The sequence below is a fragment of the Geotrypetes seraphini genome, chromosome 8 (assembly GCF_902459505.1).
Source record: "Geotrypetes seraphini chromosome 8, aGeoSer1.1, whole genome shotgun sequence".
NCBI classification, from domain to species: Eukaryota; Metazoa; Chordata; class Amphibia; order Gymnophiona; family Dermophiidae; genus Geotrypetes; species Geotrypetes seraphini.
Genome location: NC_047091.1, coordinates 128,281,925 through 128,299,306, shown reverse-complemented (window position 1 = coordinate 128,299,306; position 17,382 = coordinate 128,281,925). Strand labels below are relative to the sequence as shown.

The 17,382-nt window shown below is 42.4% G+C and overlaps 1 protein-coding gene across 2 annotated transcripts in view; it reads left to right on the top strand.

Moving 5' to 3' along the window:
* Positions 1-16,998, top strand: part of MSI1 (musashi RNA binding protein 1) — a 99,308-nt gene extending 82,310 nt beyond the window's left edge. For both annotated transcript variants that reach the window (XM_033956165.1, XM_033956164.1), the window contains 4 exons: positions 3,879-3,935; positions 4,093-4,247; positions 8,624-8,680; positions 16,872-16,998. In XM_033956165.1, coding sequence (XP_033812056.1) covers positions 3,879-3,935; positions 4,093-4,247; positions 8,624-8,665 — 254 coding nt within the window. In that variant the 3' untranslated portion in view covers positions 8,666-8,680; positions 16,872-16,998. The remainder of the gene's footprint in view (positions 1-3,878; positions 3,936-4,092; positions 4,248-8,623; positions 8,681-16,871) is intronic.
* Positions 16,999-17,382: the final 384 nt, after the last annotated feature.

The window sequence follows — 17,382 nt, the reverse complement described above, 5'->3', positions numbered from 1 at the left end:
TCCAAATCTGGATTGCTTCTAAGCAAAGGGAGTAAGAACCCTTGCCTCCTTGTTTGTTCAGTTAGAATATGATGACTTGATTGTACGAACAAGGACTACTTGGAGGAGGAGTTAGTCTTGGAATGTTTTGAGAGCATTGCCAATTGCTTGTAGTTCTAGGAGATTGATATGGAGGGTTTGTTCTTGGTGAGACCTTGACTGTGGAGGATGTCCAGATGAGCACCCCATCCTAACATCAAAGTGTCTATTGTTAGGGGTTTTTGGTTAGGTGGTGCGGAGTTGAAAGGGAAGACCTCAAGTAAGATTGTGAGGCACCATCGACCACTGGAGAGAGTGGCAGAGATTCAGGGTGATTTAGATTGGAGCAGACAGATGTTCCATGGCTTGAGACCAGTGGGTTGACAAGGTCCATTGTGGGATTCTGAGATGAAGACATGCAAACAGGGTGACATGTACTGTGGACACTGTAACATCTGATATGCAGTAATGCATGGAAAGGTGGAGATTGTTTGACAAAGGTGAATCAGATTATTGACTCTCTACCTCGATAGAAAAGCTTAACCTTGTGTAGTGACTAAGAGAGCTCTATGAACTCCAGCTTCTGAGATGGGTGTAAATGTGACTTTTGGTAGTTAATAACAAACCCAAGGAGCTCCAGTAGATGAACTATTAAAGTCATGGCATGCTGAGATACTTGTGATGATGATGCTTTGATCAACCAGTCATCTAAGTAGGGAAATACGTGAAACCTTCATGAGTTCAGGGCTTCCACCACTATCACTAGGTATTTTGTGAAGACATGGTGAGTTGAAAGGTAAAATATTGTATTGGAAGTGTTGAGATCCAACTCAAAAGCAAAGATACTTTTCTGTGAGCAGGTAGAATGGATATATGAGTGTAGGCCCTTTTGAGATCTAGAGAGCAGAGCCAATTGCCTTTTCCCAGGAGAGGAAGAAGAGTTCCCAGACAGACTATGTGTAACTTCTCCTTCAACAAGCATTTGTTGAGGCACAGGAGATCTAGAATAGATCAAAGGCCTCCAGTTTTCTTCGGTATTAGGAAATACTTGGAGCAGAACCCCTGGCCTCTCTCCTGCAGAGGTACAGATTCTATTGCATTTAGCTGGAAAAGGGCCAAGAGTTATTAGTGAAGAAAGCTCTTCTGGAGGGAGTTGAAAAGAGATTCTTTTGGTGGGCAGTTTGGAGGTTTTCTGAGCAAGTATAGGGCATAGCTCTGGGCAACAAATCAAAGCACCTACTGATCTGTTGTTATACAAGTTCAACGTTGGTGAAAATAAGTTAATCTGCCTCCAATGGGAAGATTGTGAAGAAAAGTCAGGGAAATGTTGGCAGTGCTCGATAGAAAGGAGTCAAAAGACGACTGCTGTTTGGATTGAGATTGAAGTTTGGATTGGAATTTTTGTGATAAAAGGACCCCAGTATTGCATCACTTATGTTCTTAGATTCTGAACATGAATATAAAGATCTGAAAAATGCTGAAAAAAGCCAGACAGTTGCCAGTCTTAACCTCCTAATCCTGAGCATATCTGATAGGGTTCACCTAAACTTTGACATAGTTCCTAGTATGTCCTTCCTGTGATAACATATATTAGTTGCTATGTGTAGTACCAACTAATAAAAAAGCAGTACAATTCATACAGAAAGATTTACAATAAAAATAAGAAAATATAATATATACAGTATCTAAACAAATTAATGCTGGCTTTTACAAAGCCACAGTAGAGGTTTCTATTGTGTGTCAGTAAGAATATGTTCTGACATTCATAGAATTCCTATGTGCGTCAGAGCATTTACCTCGCTAGCTATTTTTATTGTGAATCTTTCTGTATGAACCTTTCCCACGGCTTTGTAAAAGGAGCCCTAAATGTGGTACTTCACAGCTTGGGAATTACAGTATTTGTAATCCTTTTTAATGTGTGTTTGTGTGCATATGGGGAAGGGGATATTTTTGGGTGTGGAGAAAGTTGTGTGGGGAGTTTTTGCTTGTAGGAAAAATTTACAGGGTGGTGGGGCAGTTGTAGGAGGTAGATTTTGGGGTGGAAGCAGTTCATGAGGGGTATTTTTGGTATGTGGGGCAGTTTTGGATGTAGTTTAGAGGACTGGGAGAGGCAGTTTGAAAGAAGGAATTCCCTTCCTGCTGTGTTTCACTGTATGTTTTTATGCTACAGAAGCTCAAACTTTTCCTGTGGTAATGTATTGAACTATTTTCTGGGTAGCTTAAGCCCTGGTCAGATTTGGTCTATTTTAAATTTGCAAATTTTCCCATCCATTCTGGGGTTTTTTTTTTTAAAGTTATTTTGCCCTCAGACAGCTGGACAGAAATATTCTCAACCCCTTTTGTGTATATTTATATATACAGTATATTTAACATCCTTTGGGTTGGAAAGAATTACAAAGAAATCTGAAGAAATTAGGAAAGTAAAAAAAAAAAAAGGTTTTTAAAAATAATGAGAAAACAGAGATGGAAACTAAGAAAAAGCAGATATAGAAGAGAGAAATCAACCTGTAGAGCTTGTCTCTGATTTTAAGAAGGACTATCTGCCTTCTTTCTGTTTGTGTGCTAGAGAATTAGTCTGAGGCAAGGGCCTTGCAGAGGTAGGCAATGGTACAGTACTTGATTGTCTTCCTCATCCAATCCTGTTGTCACCACTGTAAATCAGTGATTTGTGGAAATGACTGGGGGACAAGGCAGCGATGAGTATGGAGCAGTGGGGACAGCACACTGTGCTGTAAAACCTGCTTCTTAAAATTGCTCCCTTTTGGCAGCTCAGTACTTTCTGATTCTCCTGAAGGTAATGGTAAGGGGTAAAAACATCCTGATTATTATAGCCCTTTCTCATATGAGAGTCATTCCACCCACTTAATCATTTCGGTCACCTTTTCTTGTTTAAGATGCTATGACCACAATTGTACACAATATTAAAGATGTGGTCTCACCATGGAGTGATGTGATATAGAGACACTTTGATATTCTCTGTTTCTTTCCTATCTGCTTTTTTGGCTGCCACCACACTCTGAGCAGAAGATTTCAACATATTATCCGTGATGACACTTATAATTTTACTTGATGGTGAATCCCTGCAGACTGTCGATCCTGTACTCCAGGGTACTAAAGTAACTTCAGCCACTCATTATCCTGCAGATGGTGATTCTGTATTGAAGAGTACTGGAGCAATCTCAGAGACTCATTATCTTGCAGACAGGGGAGCCTGTACTGCAGCATACTGGATTCGTCATACCCTGCAGAGTACTGGAGTAACCTCAATACACTTTTTACCCTGCAGACTGGAGACCCGGTGCTGCAGAGTACTGGGGTAACTTCATTACCCTGGAGATTACATAGAAACATAGAAAGGTGACGGCAGAAAAGGGCCACAGCCCATCAAGTCTGCCCACTCCACTGGCCCACCCCATTAAGTCTGAGTGCTGATGACTTAGTTCCTTAGCTCGACCCTCGTAGGGATCCCACGTGGATATCCCATCTATTCTTAAAGTCGAGCACGCTGGCGGCCTTGACCACCTGCATCGGAAGTTTGTTCCAATGATCCACCACCCTTTCCGTGAAGAAGTACTTCCTGGCGTCACCACTAAATTTCCCTCCTCTGAGTTTAAGCGCGTGCCCCCTTGTAACCGAGGGTCCCATGGGAAAGAATATGTCATTTTCCATCTCGACACGACCTTGTTGATCTTGAAAGTCATACTCCAGACTGGTGATGCTGCTCTGCGGGGTTCTGGAGAAACTTTAACCTTTTCATCCTTGGTATAATAATTATTACAACTTGGACTGTTGAGTGATTATTGGCATAAATGTGCTCTTAGTTGTCATCTTTGCAATCTGAAACGTTTCTTCTGTTTTAGCTATTCCCCTTACTGCATATGGACCTATGGCGGCGGCGGCGGCAGCTGTGGTGCGAGGTATGTTCTCTACCTATGCTGATATTTGAGCACTACTGCAGTACTGGAAACTCGAAGCAGGGTATGTCCACATCCGCCTCCTGCAGAGTGACCCGGCACTTACTTAGGAACAGCAGTTTGCATCTCTCTTACTCCTAAACTCTACTTCTTTGATTAGGTTCCACTCCGACTCGTAGTGGAGGCTTTCTAGGAACCAGCAGTCCGGGGCCAATGGCAGAACTTTATGGAGCAGCTAGTCAGGATTCCGCTGTCAGCAGTTACATCAGTGCTGCAAGTCCAGCTCCGAGCACTGCGTTTGGCCACAGCTTGGGGGTGAGTGTCAGAATCAGCATGGTGCTATAGGAATGGTGTCTACACTCACCTAACCCTTCTGACCATTTCTGTATATAGTTCAGACTTACAAGTGCATTCATTCTGCAACTCCCTCAGCATCCCTCCTCTATTATCTCTTCCTATCTATCCCTCCCCAAAACTCCACTCACCAGGTAAGTCACTCTTATCTGTAACCTTCTCCTCCACACCAACTCCAAACTTCATTCCTTCCATCTTGCTGTGCCACACACGCTGAAATAGACTTCCTGAGTCAGTAAGCCATGCTCCGTCTCTGGCCCTATTCAAATCAAGCTAAAAACCCATTGTTTGAAGTTGCTGATTAATACCCGAGTTGTTTTAGTAATTTCCACAACAAATAAAACTCCCTAATCTCTTTTTTTGTCCTGTTGGTCTTGAATAGATTGTAGGTTCTGTTGAGCAGGGACTGTCTATAAGTGTTTGTATACAGCACTATATACATCTAGCAATGCTATAGAAATTATAAGTAATAGTAGCAGAAGAATGGAATAAAAATCTGTTTTCTTGTGTAATTCTTTTGTACATAATTATAGTGATGCTTTAAATGTTCTCGTAATCTATCGATTATTACATGGAATTTTTTTAACAGAGAAGGGATTTTAAGAGGTTATAATCCATTTCCCTTTTCCAGAAAGGATTATGGTACATAAGCTATCACAGGCACATTTTAATAAACCTCTGGAACAGCCTACCTCCTCATATCAGAGCCCTTAAAGGACTTTTTAGCTTTATAAAAGCTGTAAAAACCTACCTTTTTGCCTAGTCATCCCTCAACCCTTCACCAGCATCAGTAAGTAATCTTATATGAAGATATATTGCAAAACACTGTATGTAAACCCTATATTGTAACACTGTGAAAGTAAACTGTAACCCGTTCTGAGCTGTTTGGGGAGGACGGGATATAAATCTAAATAAATAAATAGTCCTCAGATCATTGATGTTTCCTCCGTATCCTTGTTGAAGGGTCAAGTTAACTGTCCTATTTCACTTGGCTTTTTCTCTTTACGGTGATGAGAGCACTACCCTATCCTGCTGAGCTGCAGAATAGAGTCTGTGGCTCCATAGTATAGATCTGCTGATGCATGTTACAAATAAGCATCAGTCTGTCCCTTGTCATCAATCCTGACAGTGAGAAGGAGGACAAGAAGTAAATGCAGGAAGGAAAAGTTTCAAGTTTATGCTGCTGATTGGGAGTTTTTCTAAATGGTTTACATATAAATATTTGAAAGGGAGAGGAAAATGGACGTTACAATGCAATCAAATATAGTAATTCTCTTCAGAATCACAGGTCGTTGGAACGACCTTACTACCCCGCTGCGGAACCTGGGCTCCCTCCAATTATTCCGCAAGCAACTGAAAACCTGACTTTTCACTAAATGTAATTCTATCCCCCCTTATTCTTCTCTTCTATATATAAGTTCATGTAAACCTTTTTTTCCCTTCTCTTCCTATATTTTTTTTTTTTTTTATGTTTTGCTGTGCTGTTTTCTTCCTATATTTTAAGTTCTTGTAAACCGTGCCGAGCTCCACATCCATGGAGATGATGCGGTATATAAACTTAAGGTTTAGTTTATTTTAGTTTAGTTTAAAGGTATACGATAGCAACTATATGCATCCAGATCAGCTAACTGTCCATCCCAAGATAGTGGTGGATGGCTGAGCCCCATAAGGCAAAATACTATTCATGTGTGAAAACCTAAGTCCAAACATGTCCTGGAACAGAAAAGTCTTTAGTTCAATTTAAAATGTCTGAAAAGAGGATTCTAAATTAAAGTGTAGCCTTGGTCTCGCGTGGGGTTATCCAACCATTTCTTTGAGTCAGGGAGGTTGCCCATCTGACACCAGGGCTCACAAAAAGATACTTGTTTTATTTTACTTGCTTTCAACAGCAACAGAGGGTAGTTGCAGTTATTCACTGATTCACACTCAAGCTTGGGCATAGGCCTAACTCCTCCCACCTTGGGTTCTGCATCCCCAACCCTATATGTCATGTCTGTCCGTAAAGCAGTGAAGACCCTCCTTTTCAACTGAACACCCACCAACAAGCAGACTCCTCATCCCCTCCCTCCTGTGAACACTTGCTCTACAATCTGCCTCTCTGTTTGGCTGTGATTTTCCTTCTGCATCATCCATATGTTTTGATGATCTCGAAATGTCTTTGTAATATAATGTAATATGCTGTGAATGTTCTTGTGTACCCTGTTCTGAGCTCCTGGGAGTTCGGGATAGAAGTCGAAGCAAATAAATAAATAAATTAGATTATAAGCTCTTACGAGCAGAGAACGTCTATAAATGTAAAAATGTACAGCGCTGCGTACAGTCTTTCAGTGCTATATGGGCATCTCTGGGGGGGTCTTTACTCATTCCACTCTAACTTCTTGCGCTCTTTCTCTGGGGATGGAATGATAGCCAGTCCAAGGTATGAATGAATCACAATTGGAATTTTATTTAAAGTTGATTTAAGAACAGTTTTTGAACTACATACACTCTCCCAGTGAAAAGCAGATACTTTGGTTCCATCACAAGATTTCCCCATATCACTTCTAGCTCCCATGAGAATGGCTGACACTCAGGTTCCAGCTTAGATAGCCCCTTGCCACCTCGACAGAATTCATTATTTACAGTTTCTTCAACAAACTGGCAGACAACTTAGTCCTAGCAATGGATTTTTCCCCTGTCACTTCCAATTTCCTTTTAGTCTCCACTATTTACACTGAAATTGCCAGTTCCCTCCCAGATTACTCTGGGAGTCTCCCTTGGTCTTGGGCTTTGGCAGGAGAAGGAACAACCAAAAGCCAGGATCATACTCCTCCCCTCTCTTCTATAACCTCGCCCTTCCCTCCTGGGAAAAGGAACCTCCAACCCCTCCCACAAACCTTCTCTAGCCACAGTTGAGATTCAGTGACCATCTGAAAAATCCTCTACCACTGCTTGTACAGCAGAGGCATTTTTCAGGGAGGAGGGGGGAATCACAAAAGTGTAGAGATAGGGCATTCCATGATGGACTAGTGACACTGAAGATGATGCTCCAAGTTGTATCTAACCAAATTGTGCTTGATAGAGGGGAGCAGCAGGAAGGTTTTAATGAGAAGATCTAAGCTTTCTAGGGAATTAATAGGACGTGATCAGGGGAGACCAATGCAGTAAAGTCTAGGGTTACCATATTTGTGAAAACAAAAAAGAGGACACATGACTCCGCCTATACTTTACCCACAGTCTTGCCCACACTCCACTGATTTTCTTGGTTCCCCTTCCCATCCTCTGTACTCTTTTAGCACTTCTCTCTCTCTTCCAATCTTCCTTCCCCATAGGGTGCTTCTCTATCTCTCTCCTTCCAACCCCTTTTTCTTTATCTCCTTCAAACTCCCAACTCCCTCCCAACCTCCTCTCCTGCTGTTTCTCTCAACCTCCCATCAAGCACTGCCCTACTCCTACTCCTACTCTATGCTCTCTCCTTTCCATAATGCTTCTCCAGCCATCCCTCCCTCCACGCTATTTCTCTAGCCTCCCTCCATGCTGTTTCTCCAGCCTTCCCTACCTCCCGCCATTCTGTTTCTCCAGTCCCCCTCCCTCTATGCTGTTTCTTCAGCCACCCTCCCTCCATACTTTTCTCCAACCCCTCTCCCTCCCTTCCTCTATGCTGTTTCTCCAGCCTCCCTCCCTCCATGCAGTTTCTTCAGCCCTCCTCAATCCCTCCCTCGCTGTTTCTCCAGTCCCCCTCCCTCCATGCTGTTTCTCCAGTCCCCTACCCTCCCTCCTCCTACGCTGCTTCCCCTCACAATCTCTCTATTTCCCGTCTTTTTCTCCTACCTCCTCCTCTGCCAGACACTGTAATTTAATCTTTGGGCAGCCGGCAACAGCAGCAACAAGGTGAGCCTGCTACCGCTGGCCTGCCCCAGAAGCTCTTCTTTGCAAGTCCCACCTGTGCAGGAACAGGAAGTCACTGCAGAGAGGTGGCTTCCAGGGCAGGCCAGTGATAGCAGGTTCACCTCGCTGCTGCTGCTGCTGCTGCTACTGGCTGCCCGATGATTAAATTATAGCCTCCCCCCTTACTTTGCCACTGGGATGAAGAATATCAGATGGGCACAAAAGAATGAAGATAAGGTGTTAGTACTGAAGGTTCAGGAGGTTGGTGGATACTGAGAGGAGTAGGTGAAGGCAGCACAGCACTTGGAGAAGCTGGAAGTAATGAACAAGCACAGGAGGGAGGAGGAGTCAGAGTAAACACAGGAAAGTAATGGATACAATGGGAATACAGAAGATGAACACAGGAGAGAGGATTTATACTAATCCTTTTTCATGCAGCTTCTGACTGATTTAATTTTGGGGTATTTCAGGGTCCTTTGATTGCTGCAGCTTTCACCAATGGTTACCACTGAAGACAGGAACAGGAGGTAAGTGCTTAAAAGAGAGGTCAGGAACATTTACAGAATCAACCTCTCACTAGAGACTACCTTCACAGATTGTCTCTAATCTAAATATGGATATTTCCACAGATCATTTGCATATTCATTATTTTGTGTTTTACACGGGCACATACGCAGGCTTGCACAGTCACCAACGTAGATTCACCTTTGTGTGATTATACTTACATTCACAGAAAAGTCTTGCACATTCAGGGGCCAATATTCAGACAGTGGGAGGCAGCCTAGCTATCACACACGGTCAATGACAAACCCGTAAATTCAATGCCGTGGTCATATCCAGCGAGCAGCACTAAATTACCAGTCTATTTTTTACTACAGTTGACATAGCTGGCCAAGCTGATATTCATTAGCTGACCAGCTAAGTCATAACTTTGTTACCTGTTCTGAGCACATTGGGGAGGATGAGATATAAAACTAACCAATAAATAACGGCCAAAGATAGATCTGCTATTTAGGCAGGTCTATCTTGCTGCTAGGATTAGCCAATCAATCAATTTATATTGGCACTGATCAGCTATGTCACATGATATTCCTGCTGAATATTGGCAGTTAGCCAACTTAGCACTATTTAGCTGGCCAGGAGCCATTCCTGGATGGCTAAATAGCACTGAATATCAGGCAGTCTGTCTCCTCATACACACAGGTATTATGTTGCACTTATTCATTCTTGCTTTCATCCTCCGCATACCCTTGCACTGATGCTGTCAAGTACATATATATACTTGCCATTGTACACGTGTTCATGCAGCATACACCTTGCACTTTTTAGGCAGTTCTGAAGTGTCCTCTGATCTTATATAACTTTCTATTTGTTAATGTAATAGGGAGTGGCCTAGTGGTTAGAGCTACAGCCTCAGCACCCTGAGGCTGTGAGTTCAAATCCTGCATTGCTCCTTGTGACCTTGGGCAAGTCACTCAATCCTCCATTGCCCCAGGTACATTAGATAGACTGAGCGCCCACTGGGACAGATAGGGAAAATGCTTGAGTACCTGATTGTAAACTGCTTAGATAATCTTGATAGGTGATATATAAAGACCTAAAATAAATAGTAGTACCAGAAAACTAGTATTTAGCAATTTTGACAAGACAGAATCAAAGCAGCAGAGTTACTATGTCATAATTTGAAGAGCCAAAAAAGCTGAAGCCTGAAGGTAAAAGAAAGAGGTCAAGCATTTTTGGGGTGGTATGTTACAGATAGAAAGTGTGTGTATGTGTGTGGGGGGGGGTTGTTTCATTTTGTTTTAGTGTGCACAATTTTCTTTTAGCAATATAGGGGTTGATATTCAAAAGCATTCACCTGAATAAGTGCCACTGAGAAAGATATCCACTATCCAGATAGTCCAGCAGAGGTCTGTAAAGATATTCAGTGTTAATACCTGGATAGTGCTGGGGCAGTCCGGAGGCAGAGTCAGGATGGAGACCAAAGTTATTTGGATAGCAGTGATTTTCAGCATTACTCTTCCCTAAAAAACTAGAAAAGTCAAATTTTTGTCCAAATTGTCCTGTAATTACTGTGTATTTCTTATTATCCCAGGACAAGCAGGCAGCATATTCTTAACGCATGGGTGACGTATCTGTTGATAAATACAAGGAGATATGTTAAGCCAGAAGAATAGCTACACTGGGTCCTACCATTGGTCCATCTAGCTCCTGTTTCCAAACCAGGTCACAAATACCTGGCAGAAGCCCAAATAGTAGCAACATTGCATGCTACTGATCCCAGGACAAGCAGCGGCTTTCCCCATGACTGTCTTAATAGCAGGCTATGTACTTTTCCTCCAGGAACTTGTCCAAACCTTTTTTTTTAACCGCTGTTACCTTATCTTCTGGCAACAAGTTCAACTATTCTTTGAGTGAAAAAAATATTTCCTTCTATTGGTTTTAAAAGGATTTCCGTTTAATTTTATTAAGTGTCCCCTAGTCTTTGTAATTTCTGATAGAATAAAAAATTGCTTCATTTGCACCCATTCTACCACTCGAGATTTGGTAGTCCTCAATCATATCTCCCATCAGCCGTCTCGTCCAAGCCAAAGAGCCCTAACCGCTTTAGCCTTTCTTTATACGAGAGGAGTTCCATCCCTTTCATCATCTTGGTCACTCTTTTCTGAACCTTTTGTAAGTCTGCTATTTCCTTTTTGAGATAGGCAACCAGGACTGAATGTAATAGTCAAGGTGAGGTTGCACCATAGAGCAATACAGAGGCATTATAATATTTTGGTCTTATTTACCATCCTTTTCCTAATAATTCTAGCATTATGTTTGGTTTTTATTGGCCATTGTCGCACATTGGGCGGAAGGTTTCAGCGTATTGTCTATAATGACACCTAAATCTTTTTCTTGGGTGCTGACCCCTAAAGTAAACTCTAGCATCTGGTAACTATGATTTGTTTTGTTTTTCCCAATGTGCATCACTTTGCATTTGTTCACATTAAATTTCATCTGCCATTTGGATGACAGCAGATAAAGGATAAAATGACCCATCCAGTCTGCCCACAAATTAGCAGGTTAATGTCCTCCTACCTCATGCTTTCATTTAGGGTTAACATTTGCTGCTCTCTGCAAGATAGTTCTCTTTCCTCCTGTGCTTTTGTTTAGTGCTGTAACAGCTCCTCCATGAAAGTTACCACTCTAAAGCCTTCATTTAGGTTCTTACTGCCAGGATCCATACCCCATATTTCCATTTAGAAATGTGTAGCTCTGTGCATCTGTTACAGATGCAAAAGCTGGACACTACGGAAACAAGACAAAAAGAAGATTGACTCATTTGAGCTTTAGTTCAGGAGAAGGATTTTAGGCATGCCGTGGACCGCCAGAAGAACTAACAAATCGATTCTGGAAGAGATCAAACCGGCTATGTCACTTGAAACACAAATGATGAAGTTATGACTGTCTTGTTTTGGTCACACTGTCAGAAGAGAGAGATCACTGGAGAAAGACATCATGCTTGGGAAGATCGAAGGAACCAGGCAAAGAAGGTGACCTATAATCAGTTGGCTGGACACATTGAAAACAATCATAGGGATGAAACCGATTTATTTTTAATACGCAATTCATCAAGTCGCTAAGACTCGAGCACAAGTCGATGGCACCTAACAACAACAACAGCTCTGTGCAGGTTACTTCACCACATGAATTTTATTTAGGGATTATCTGTTGCTCTGTGCAGGACTACTTTCCTCCCTTATCTTCTTAAAAGTGCAAAAGAAACTTCTTTGCTAATTTAAGCTGACACATTCAAAGTTCGATTTCTAGCCTCTTGACATTTAGGAAAGAGGAGGGAAAGCAAGCATAACATATTAACGCAAACAATTTCATTAAAGTGCATGCTAAAATAAATGATACAGTAATGCAGTATGTGGCACATAATGAAGGAAAGGCCACTAGGTATGTGCAGATAATGTTTGGTCCCATTTCATGGAAGATTTCTCTAGAGCCATCAACAGCACAGTTTTTTTTCAGTTAACTAAATTGTGCATATCTCTTATAATAAAACCCTAAGCGGCACATGCGCACCCTGTTCAGCCTCACATCCGACCCTCCCACCGCGGTTTGACTCTCCCATCCGACCCTCCCTTCCCACGGTCTAGCCGGCTCCCTTAGTCCCTTGCCGCCACTCCTCTTCCCTTCCCGCAGTCCCGACAAACCTCCTGACTCCAGCAGCGGCCACAGCACTCTAAACACGCTGCTTCGCGGCCTTCTACTGCCCTGATTTGCTCTGCCCGTCTCTGATGATGTCATCAGGCACACGGCAGAGCAAATCAGGTAGAAGGCCGCGAAGCAGCATGTTTAGAGTGCTGTGGCCGCTGCTGGAGTCAGAAGGTTTGTTGGGACCGCGGGAAGGGAAGGGGGGAGGCGGCAAGGGACTAAGGGAGCCGGCCAGACCATGGGGATGGCACGCGGCAGCTTCAACAACGTGTAGGCGGGTGGCGCATGAAGGAATTTGAACAGGTGGTAGCAGTTTCACTGGAGTTTTACCGGTGGTGGCAGTTTCACTCAGGAATGGCTGGACGGTATCGTGCCAGTGCTGGAGGAGTCCCATGCAGGTAAAAATTCTCAAAGGAGGGGGAGAGGGAAAGGGGGCTGCTTTGAGCGAGGGGTGTGCTGGGAGGCAAACAGCTTTGCTTGGGGGGAAGAAAGAAGGGGAACCACGGAGAGACAGTCAGGGAGGAACTGGAGGGGGAGAGGAGTGTGATGGAAGGCAGACAGCTTTGCTTGGGGAGAAGACAGAAGAGGGGCCACAGAGAGACAGTCAGGGAGGAACTGGAGGGGGAGAGGGAAAGGGGGCTGCTTTGGGAGGAGGGGTGTGCTGGGAGGCAGACTGCTTTGCTTGGGGAAGGGGAGACAGAAGGGGGCCATGGAGATAAAGTCAGGGAGGAACTGGAGGGGGAGAGAGAAAGGGGGCTGCTTTCTAGCACCCGTTAATGTAACGGGCTTAAGCACTAGTAAATATATATCATGAATAATATTATCCCAAGATGGTGGTTTCAGGAAGTCAGTGTTAGGTTAGGTAGTTCAACTTTCTTAGAAATAATGTTTCCAGATTACCTTATAATTAGAGGGGATTCTATTTCTCTAGTTCCCTCTAGCACTGGGGAGCCACACCAATCTATCTGGTCCTGTGGTTTTAAGAGTGCTGACAAACCATGGCTTTATACTGTTTTAAATCTGCTACACGAATGCAAATGAGATTCTAAGCCCATCTCTCTAGAGCAGTGCCTTTAAAGTTTCAGCAGGGCTCTCACAACCATACTTTTTTCTCTCTTACATCAACCTTCAGCCCTTTATGGGCCTGAGCAGCTCTTAGCCTTTGCTTTTAATTTTAGCATTTTTAGTATTGTCCTATTAACTTCTTCACAGTTCATTCAGCAAAAACAAACAAAAAGAACTTGGCCATGGCATTTCAGATTTTTTAAATAAAATGCCAGCCAGGACTGACAACAAACACTTTCCTTCTCAGAGGTTGATGCATTAACTATCTCAAGCTCAGCTGTGCAGCTATTGCAGAGTATATATTAATATTACTGGCTGAGCGTAGGTTCAAATCCTGCAGTATACAAATTGCATTCAGAAGTATAGTAAATAGGCTATTAAGTATTCTGTGACAATGAAGAAAAAGAAACAGTGGCATTGGGCAAGTGCACAACACTGAGGCCCTAACCCACAGTAGAGGTTTGTACTGTGGCCCTGGACGCTACATGCTCCAACGCTCACAGGAATTCTATGAGCGTCAGAGCATGAAGCACTCTAGGCTATGGTAGAACCTCTACCACAGCTTAGTAAAAGGGGGTAAATTTTTGCCACATCTGGTACAGCTTAGGAAGAGTTGCTAAAGAAGATTTTTGTAAGAATGTATTTTCCCCCTTTTTTTGTAAATAGACAAGTGATGTGCACATGCCTGAAGAGAAATGAGGTTTATTCCAATAAAGATTTAAAAAAAATAAAGAAAGAAACAAATGTGCTAGTAAACTTCTGTGGCTGTTTTTATTGACGCACATGTTTAAAATGGCACCCTCGTAATCCACAAATACAACTGTCAAACTAAAATTCCAGTGCAATAGGGATGATATACTGAACTATAGGTTATCCATCTGTGCTCATGAGCATACTGCAGAAAATGTCATTCACAGCTTTTCAACTCCTTCTCCACGGGCTCTGCTGCCCCCTTCAGTTCTTCCTTATGCAGGCGGGCATGAAAGTGTTTCTCTGATCTGCTCCATTTATTTCTTTATTGTTTTGCTGTGTCTTTTTTGATTTTTTGGCTTCTTTGCGCAACTTCAAGGGTCTGCTTTACCTGGTTGGAGAGGAGCAGACTTCAACTGGCAGGTGTATTCTTAGGGAACTTGTACAGCCAGCCTGCTGAAGATTTGTGGAGCTCAGGGTTCTGGGCCCTCAGCACTTGCTCGTTTCTTTGACTTGGTCAGGAGCTTGAGCGCAGACTGTTAAGTAGCAATAGTGGCCCTTCAGGGCACTCAGGGTGCCAGCTGCAGCTTTGCCTCCCCCTCCTTTTTTTGCAGTAACATCATGGCCTGAGCGTAGAAATCAGTCCGACTAAGGTCCAGTTGGCAGCCCAAAGATCTTGGTATGGCAGCTGATTAGTGGTTTGAGGCAGAGAACCCCTCCAGATCCTGCTACACTTTAAAGGAGCTGAAGCAAGCTGCAGCACATGGTCTGTGAGAACAGGCTATAATAGCCTATGGGGAAAATTGTGATGGGGGAGGGGAGGGAGGGAGGGGAAGTCTTGAAAACTGAGTTTTGAATGTTTCTGCTATTAGGTCTTTGGTCTCCCAGCTCTAAAATCCTATTTTTTAAAAATTTTTGGTCAGCCCTGAAGCATTTTGAAGTTGTTTTTTGTGCTAAAACACTTCTATGGCAGCCATCTTGGATTTCCCAAAAATATTTTCTAAGTTCTCCAGCTTCTTTAAAACACCTAATTTTGCCTCAAAACTCACAGGGATGGAGTCCTCTGATCCTAATACCCCTATATCATGCTTTATTTGTGCAGGATGGGTGGTTGAAGAGTGCCCTTGTGGCATGTGCCATACATCCCTATGGTTCAGCATACCACCCCTATTGCACTGGAAAAAGAGATTAGGTTCTTACCTTGATAATATATTTTCCAGTAGATAAGGATGGTATGCTGACCCCCCCCCCCCTCCCCAGCAATTTATCTGATGTTCCTGCTTTCTGACTCAGGTTTAATGGTCAGTTCCATAGCTAAGATTTTACTGTCAACCATTTCTTAGCATTAAAGCCTAGCTGCCAAATTTCAACATGCATCAAGCTTTGCTAGGTTCTTCTTCATTTTTATTCACACCATCAGGGGTGTCTACCCTATTGCAGATTTTGGTATCATCCGCAAAGAGGCAAATCTTACCTGACAGCCCTTCAGCAATTTCCTTACAAAATGTTAAAAGTTAAAAAGAACAGGCCCAAGAACTGAACCTTGAGGTACACCACAGGTAATATCCCTTTCCTCAGAGAGGTCTCCTTTGACCACTACTCTGTCCCCTTCCACTCAACCTGTTCCTGACCCAGTCTTACTTTGGGGCCTATCCTGAGCGCACCCAGTTTATTTATTAGATGCATGTGTGGAACATTGTCAAAGGCTTTGCTAAAATCTAAATACACCACATCCACACCACTGCCTCTAATTTTATGGTCACCCAGTCAAAAGAAATTGATCAGATTTGTCTGACAAGACCTGCCTCTAGTGAATTTATGTTGCCTCGAGTCTTGTAATCCACTGGATTCCAGAAACGTCATTATTCTATGTTTTAAAAGCATTTCTAGAAACTTCACTACATCTTAGTAATCTGTTGTCTCTAGCTAACTTTGCACAGTCACCAGGAAGTAAATTATCTCTCTAAGAATAGATGATTTATGCACACAGATTTAGGGCTCCTTGTACTAAGCCGCATTAGGGCATTAACGCGCAGAATAGCGCGTGCTAAATTGCCACGTGTGCTAGACGCTAATGCCAGCATTGAGCTGGCATTAGTTCTAGCCGCGTAGCGTGGGTTTAGCGTGCGCTAAAATGCTGCATGTGCTAAAAACGCTAACCCAGCGTAGTAAAAGGAGCCCTTAATATTGTAATAGTCCTTTCCAGATATTTTATTTAATTCCAAAATTTATAGCCCACTTAATCCCCTAAAGTGAGCAGGTAACAATAGGAATCCAGATACAGATGTGCCCTTGAATCAGAATTAACTACTGGTGATCACACAATGAGGGTTTTCTTGGCATGGTACAGAAGTGGTTTCCCATAGCCTTCTCCTGAGTCATAGAGGGTTATGTGACGTGCTCAAGACCACAAGGACAATTGTGGAATTTGAATCTGGCCTTCCAGTCCCAGCCCACTGATCTAACTATTAGGCTACTCTTCTACTCTTAACAAAAAAAGAAATAATAAAAAATAGAAGCAATGAATGCAAAACAACCACAGCAAAAAATACAATCAAGGCAAAGAAATACAAATTAGACCTATTTTAGAAAGGAGGTAGAAGTTGGAATTGAGATGTCCAGATAAGTGCTTTTGAATATCAGACCCTCAGAAAATATATTAGGAGATGATATAGGAGACCTAAAGGAGGAAGCAGCAAACTAAGAGAGAGGTTGTTATGTAATATAATAAAGAGCTTCCTACTTGTGTTCCCACAGAATCCTGCTGAGGGGACACCCTTCTGTGTCCTGTCTGGAACATCTCATCTCTCATAAACCACAAGACTTTTATTTATTTTACTAGGTTGACATGTTTTGAAGCTTTTTTTTTTTTCTTCTTTTTGTTACTGTTTTTGAGAGCTGGTAGAGGCAGTATGGAACGGATTTCCTGGCTATGGTAGCTGAAGTAATGAAGTTGTATTTTTATTTTGTTTGAAATGATTTTGATTATTATTCATAGTGTCATCACAAGTTGTCAGAATGTAACCTGGTGCTGAAAGAGCAGCATAAGGACCGATTTGTTTTTTTTAAAAATAATTTTATATGGTTTTATCTGTATATGTCAGCTTTTTAAAATTGTAATACGCAAAAGAATTTGAAAATATGAAGATCACTACGGAACAAAACATTTATATTTTGCTAAATGAGAAACACTTAAGAGCTGAAAATATTTTTTCTTTAATTTGGATTTTTTTGTTCTCTGTAAAATATGTAAATATTACAAGCTGGA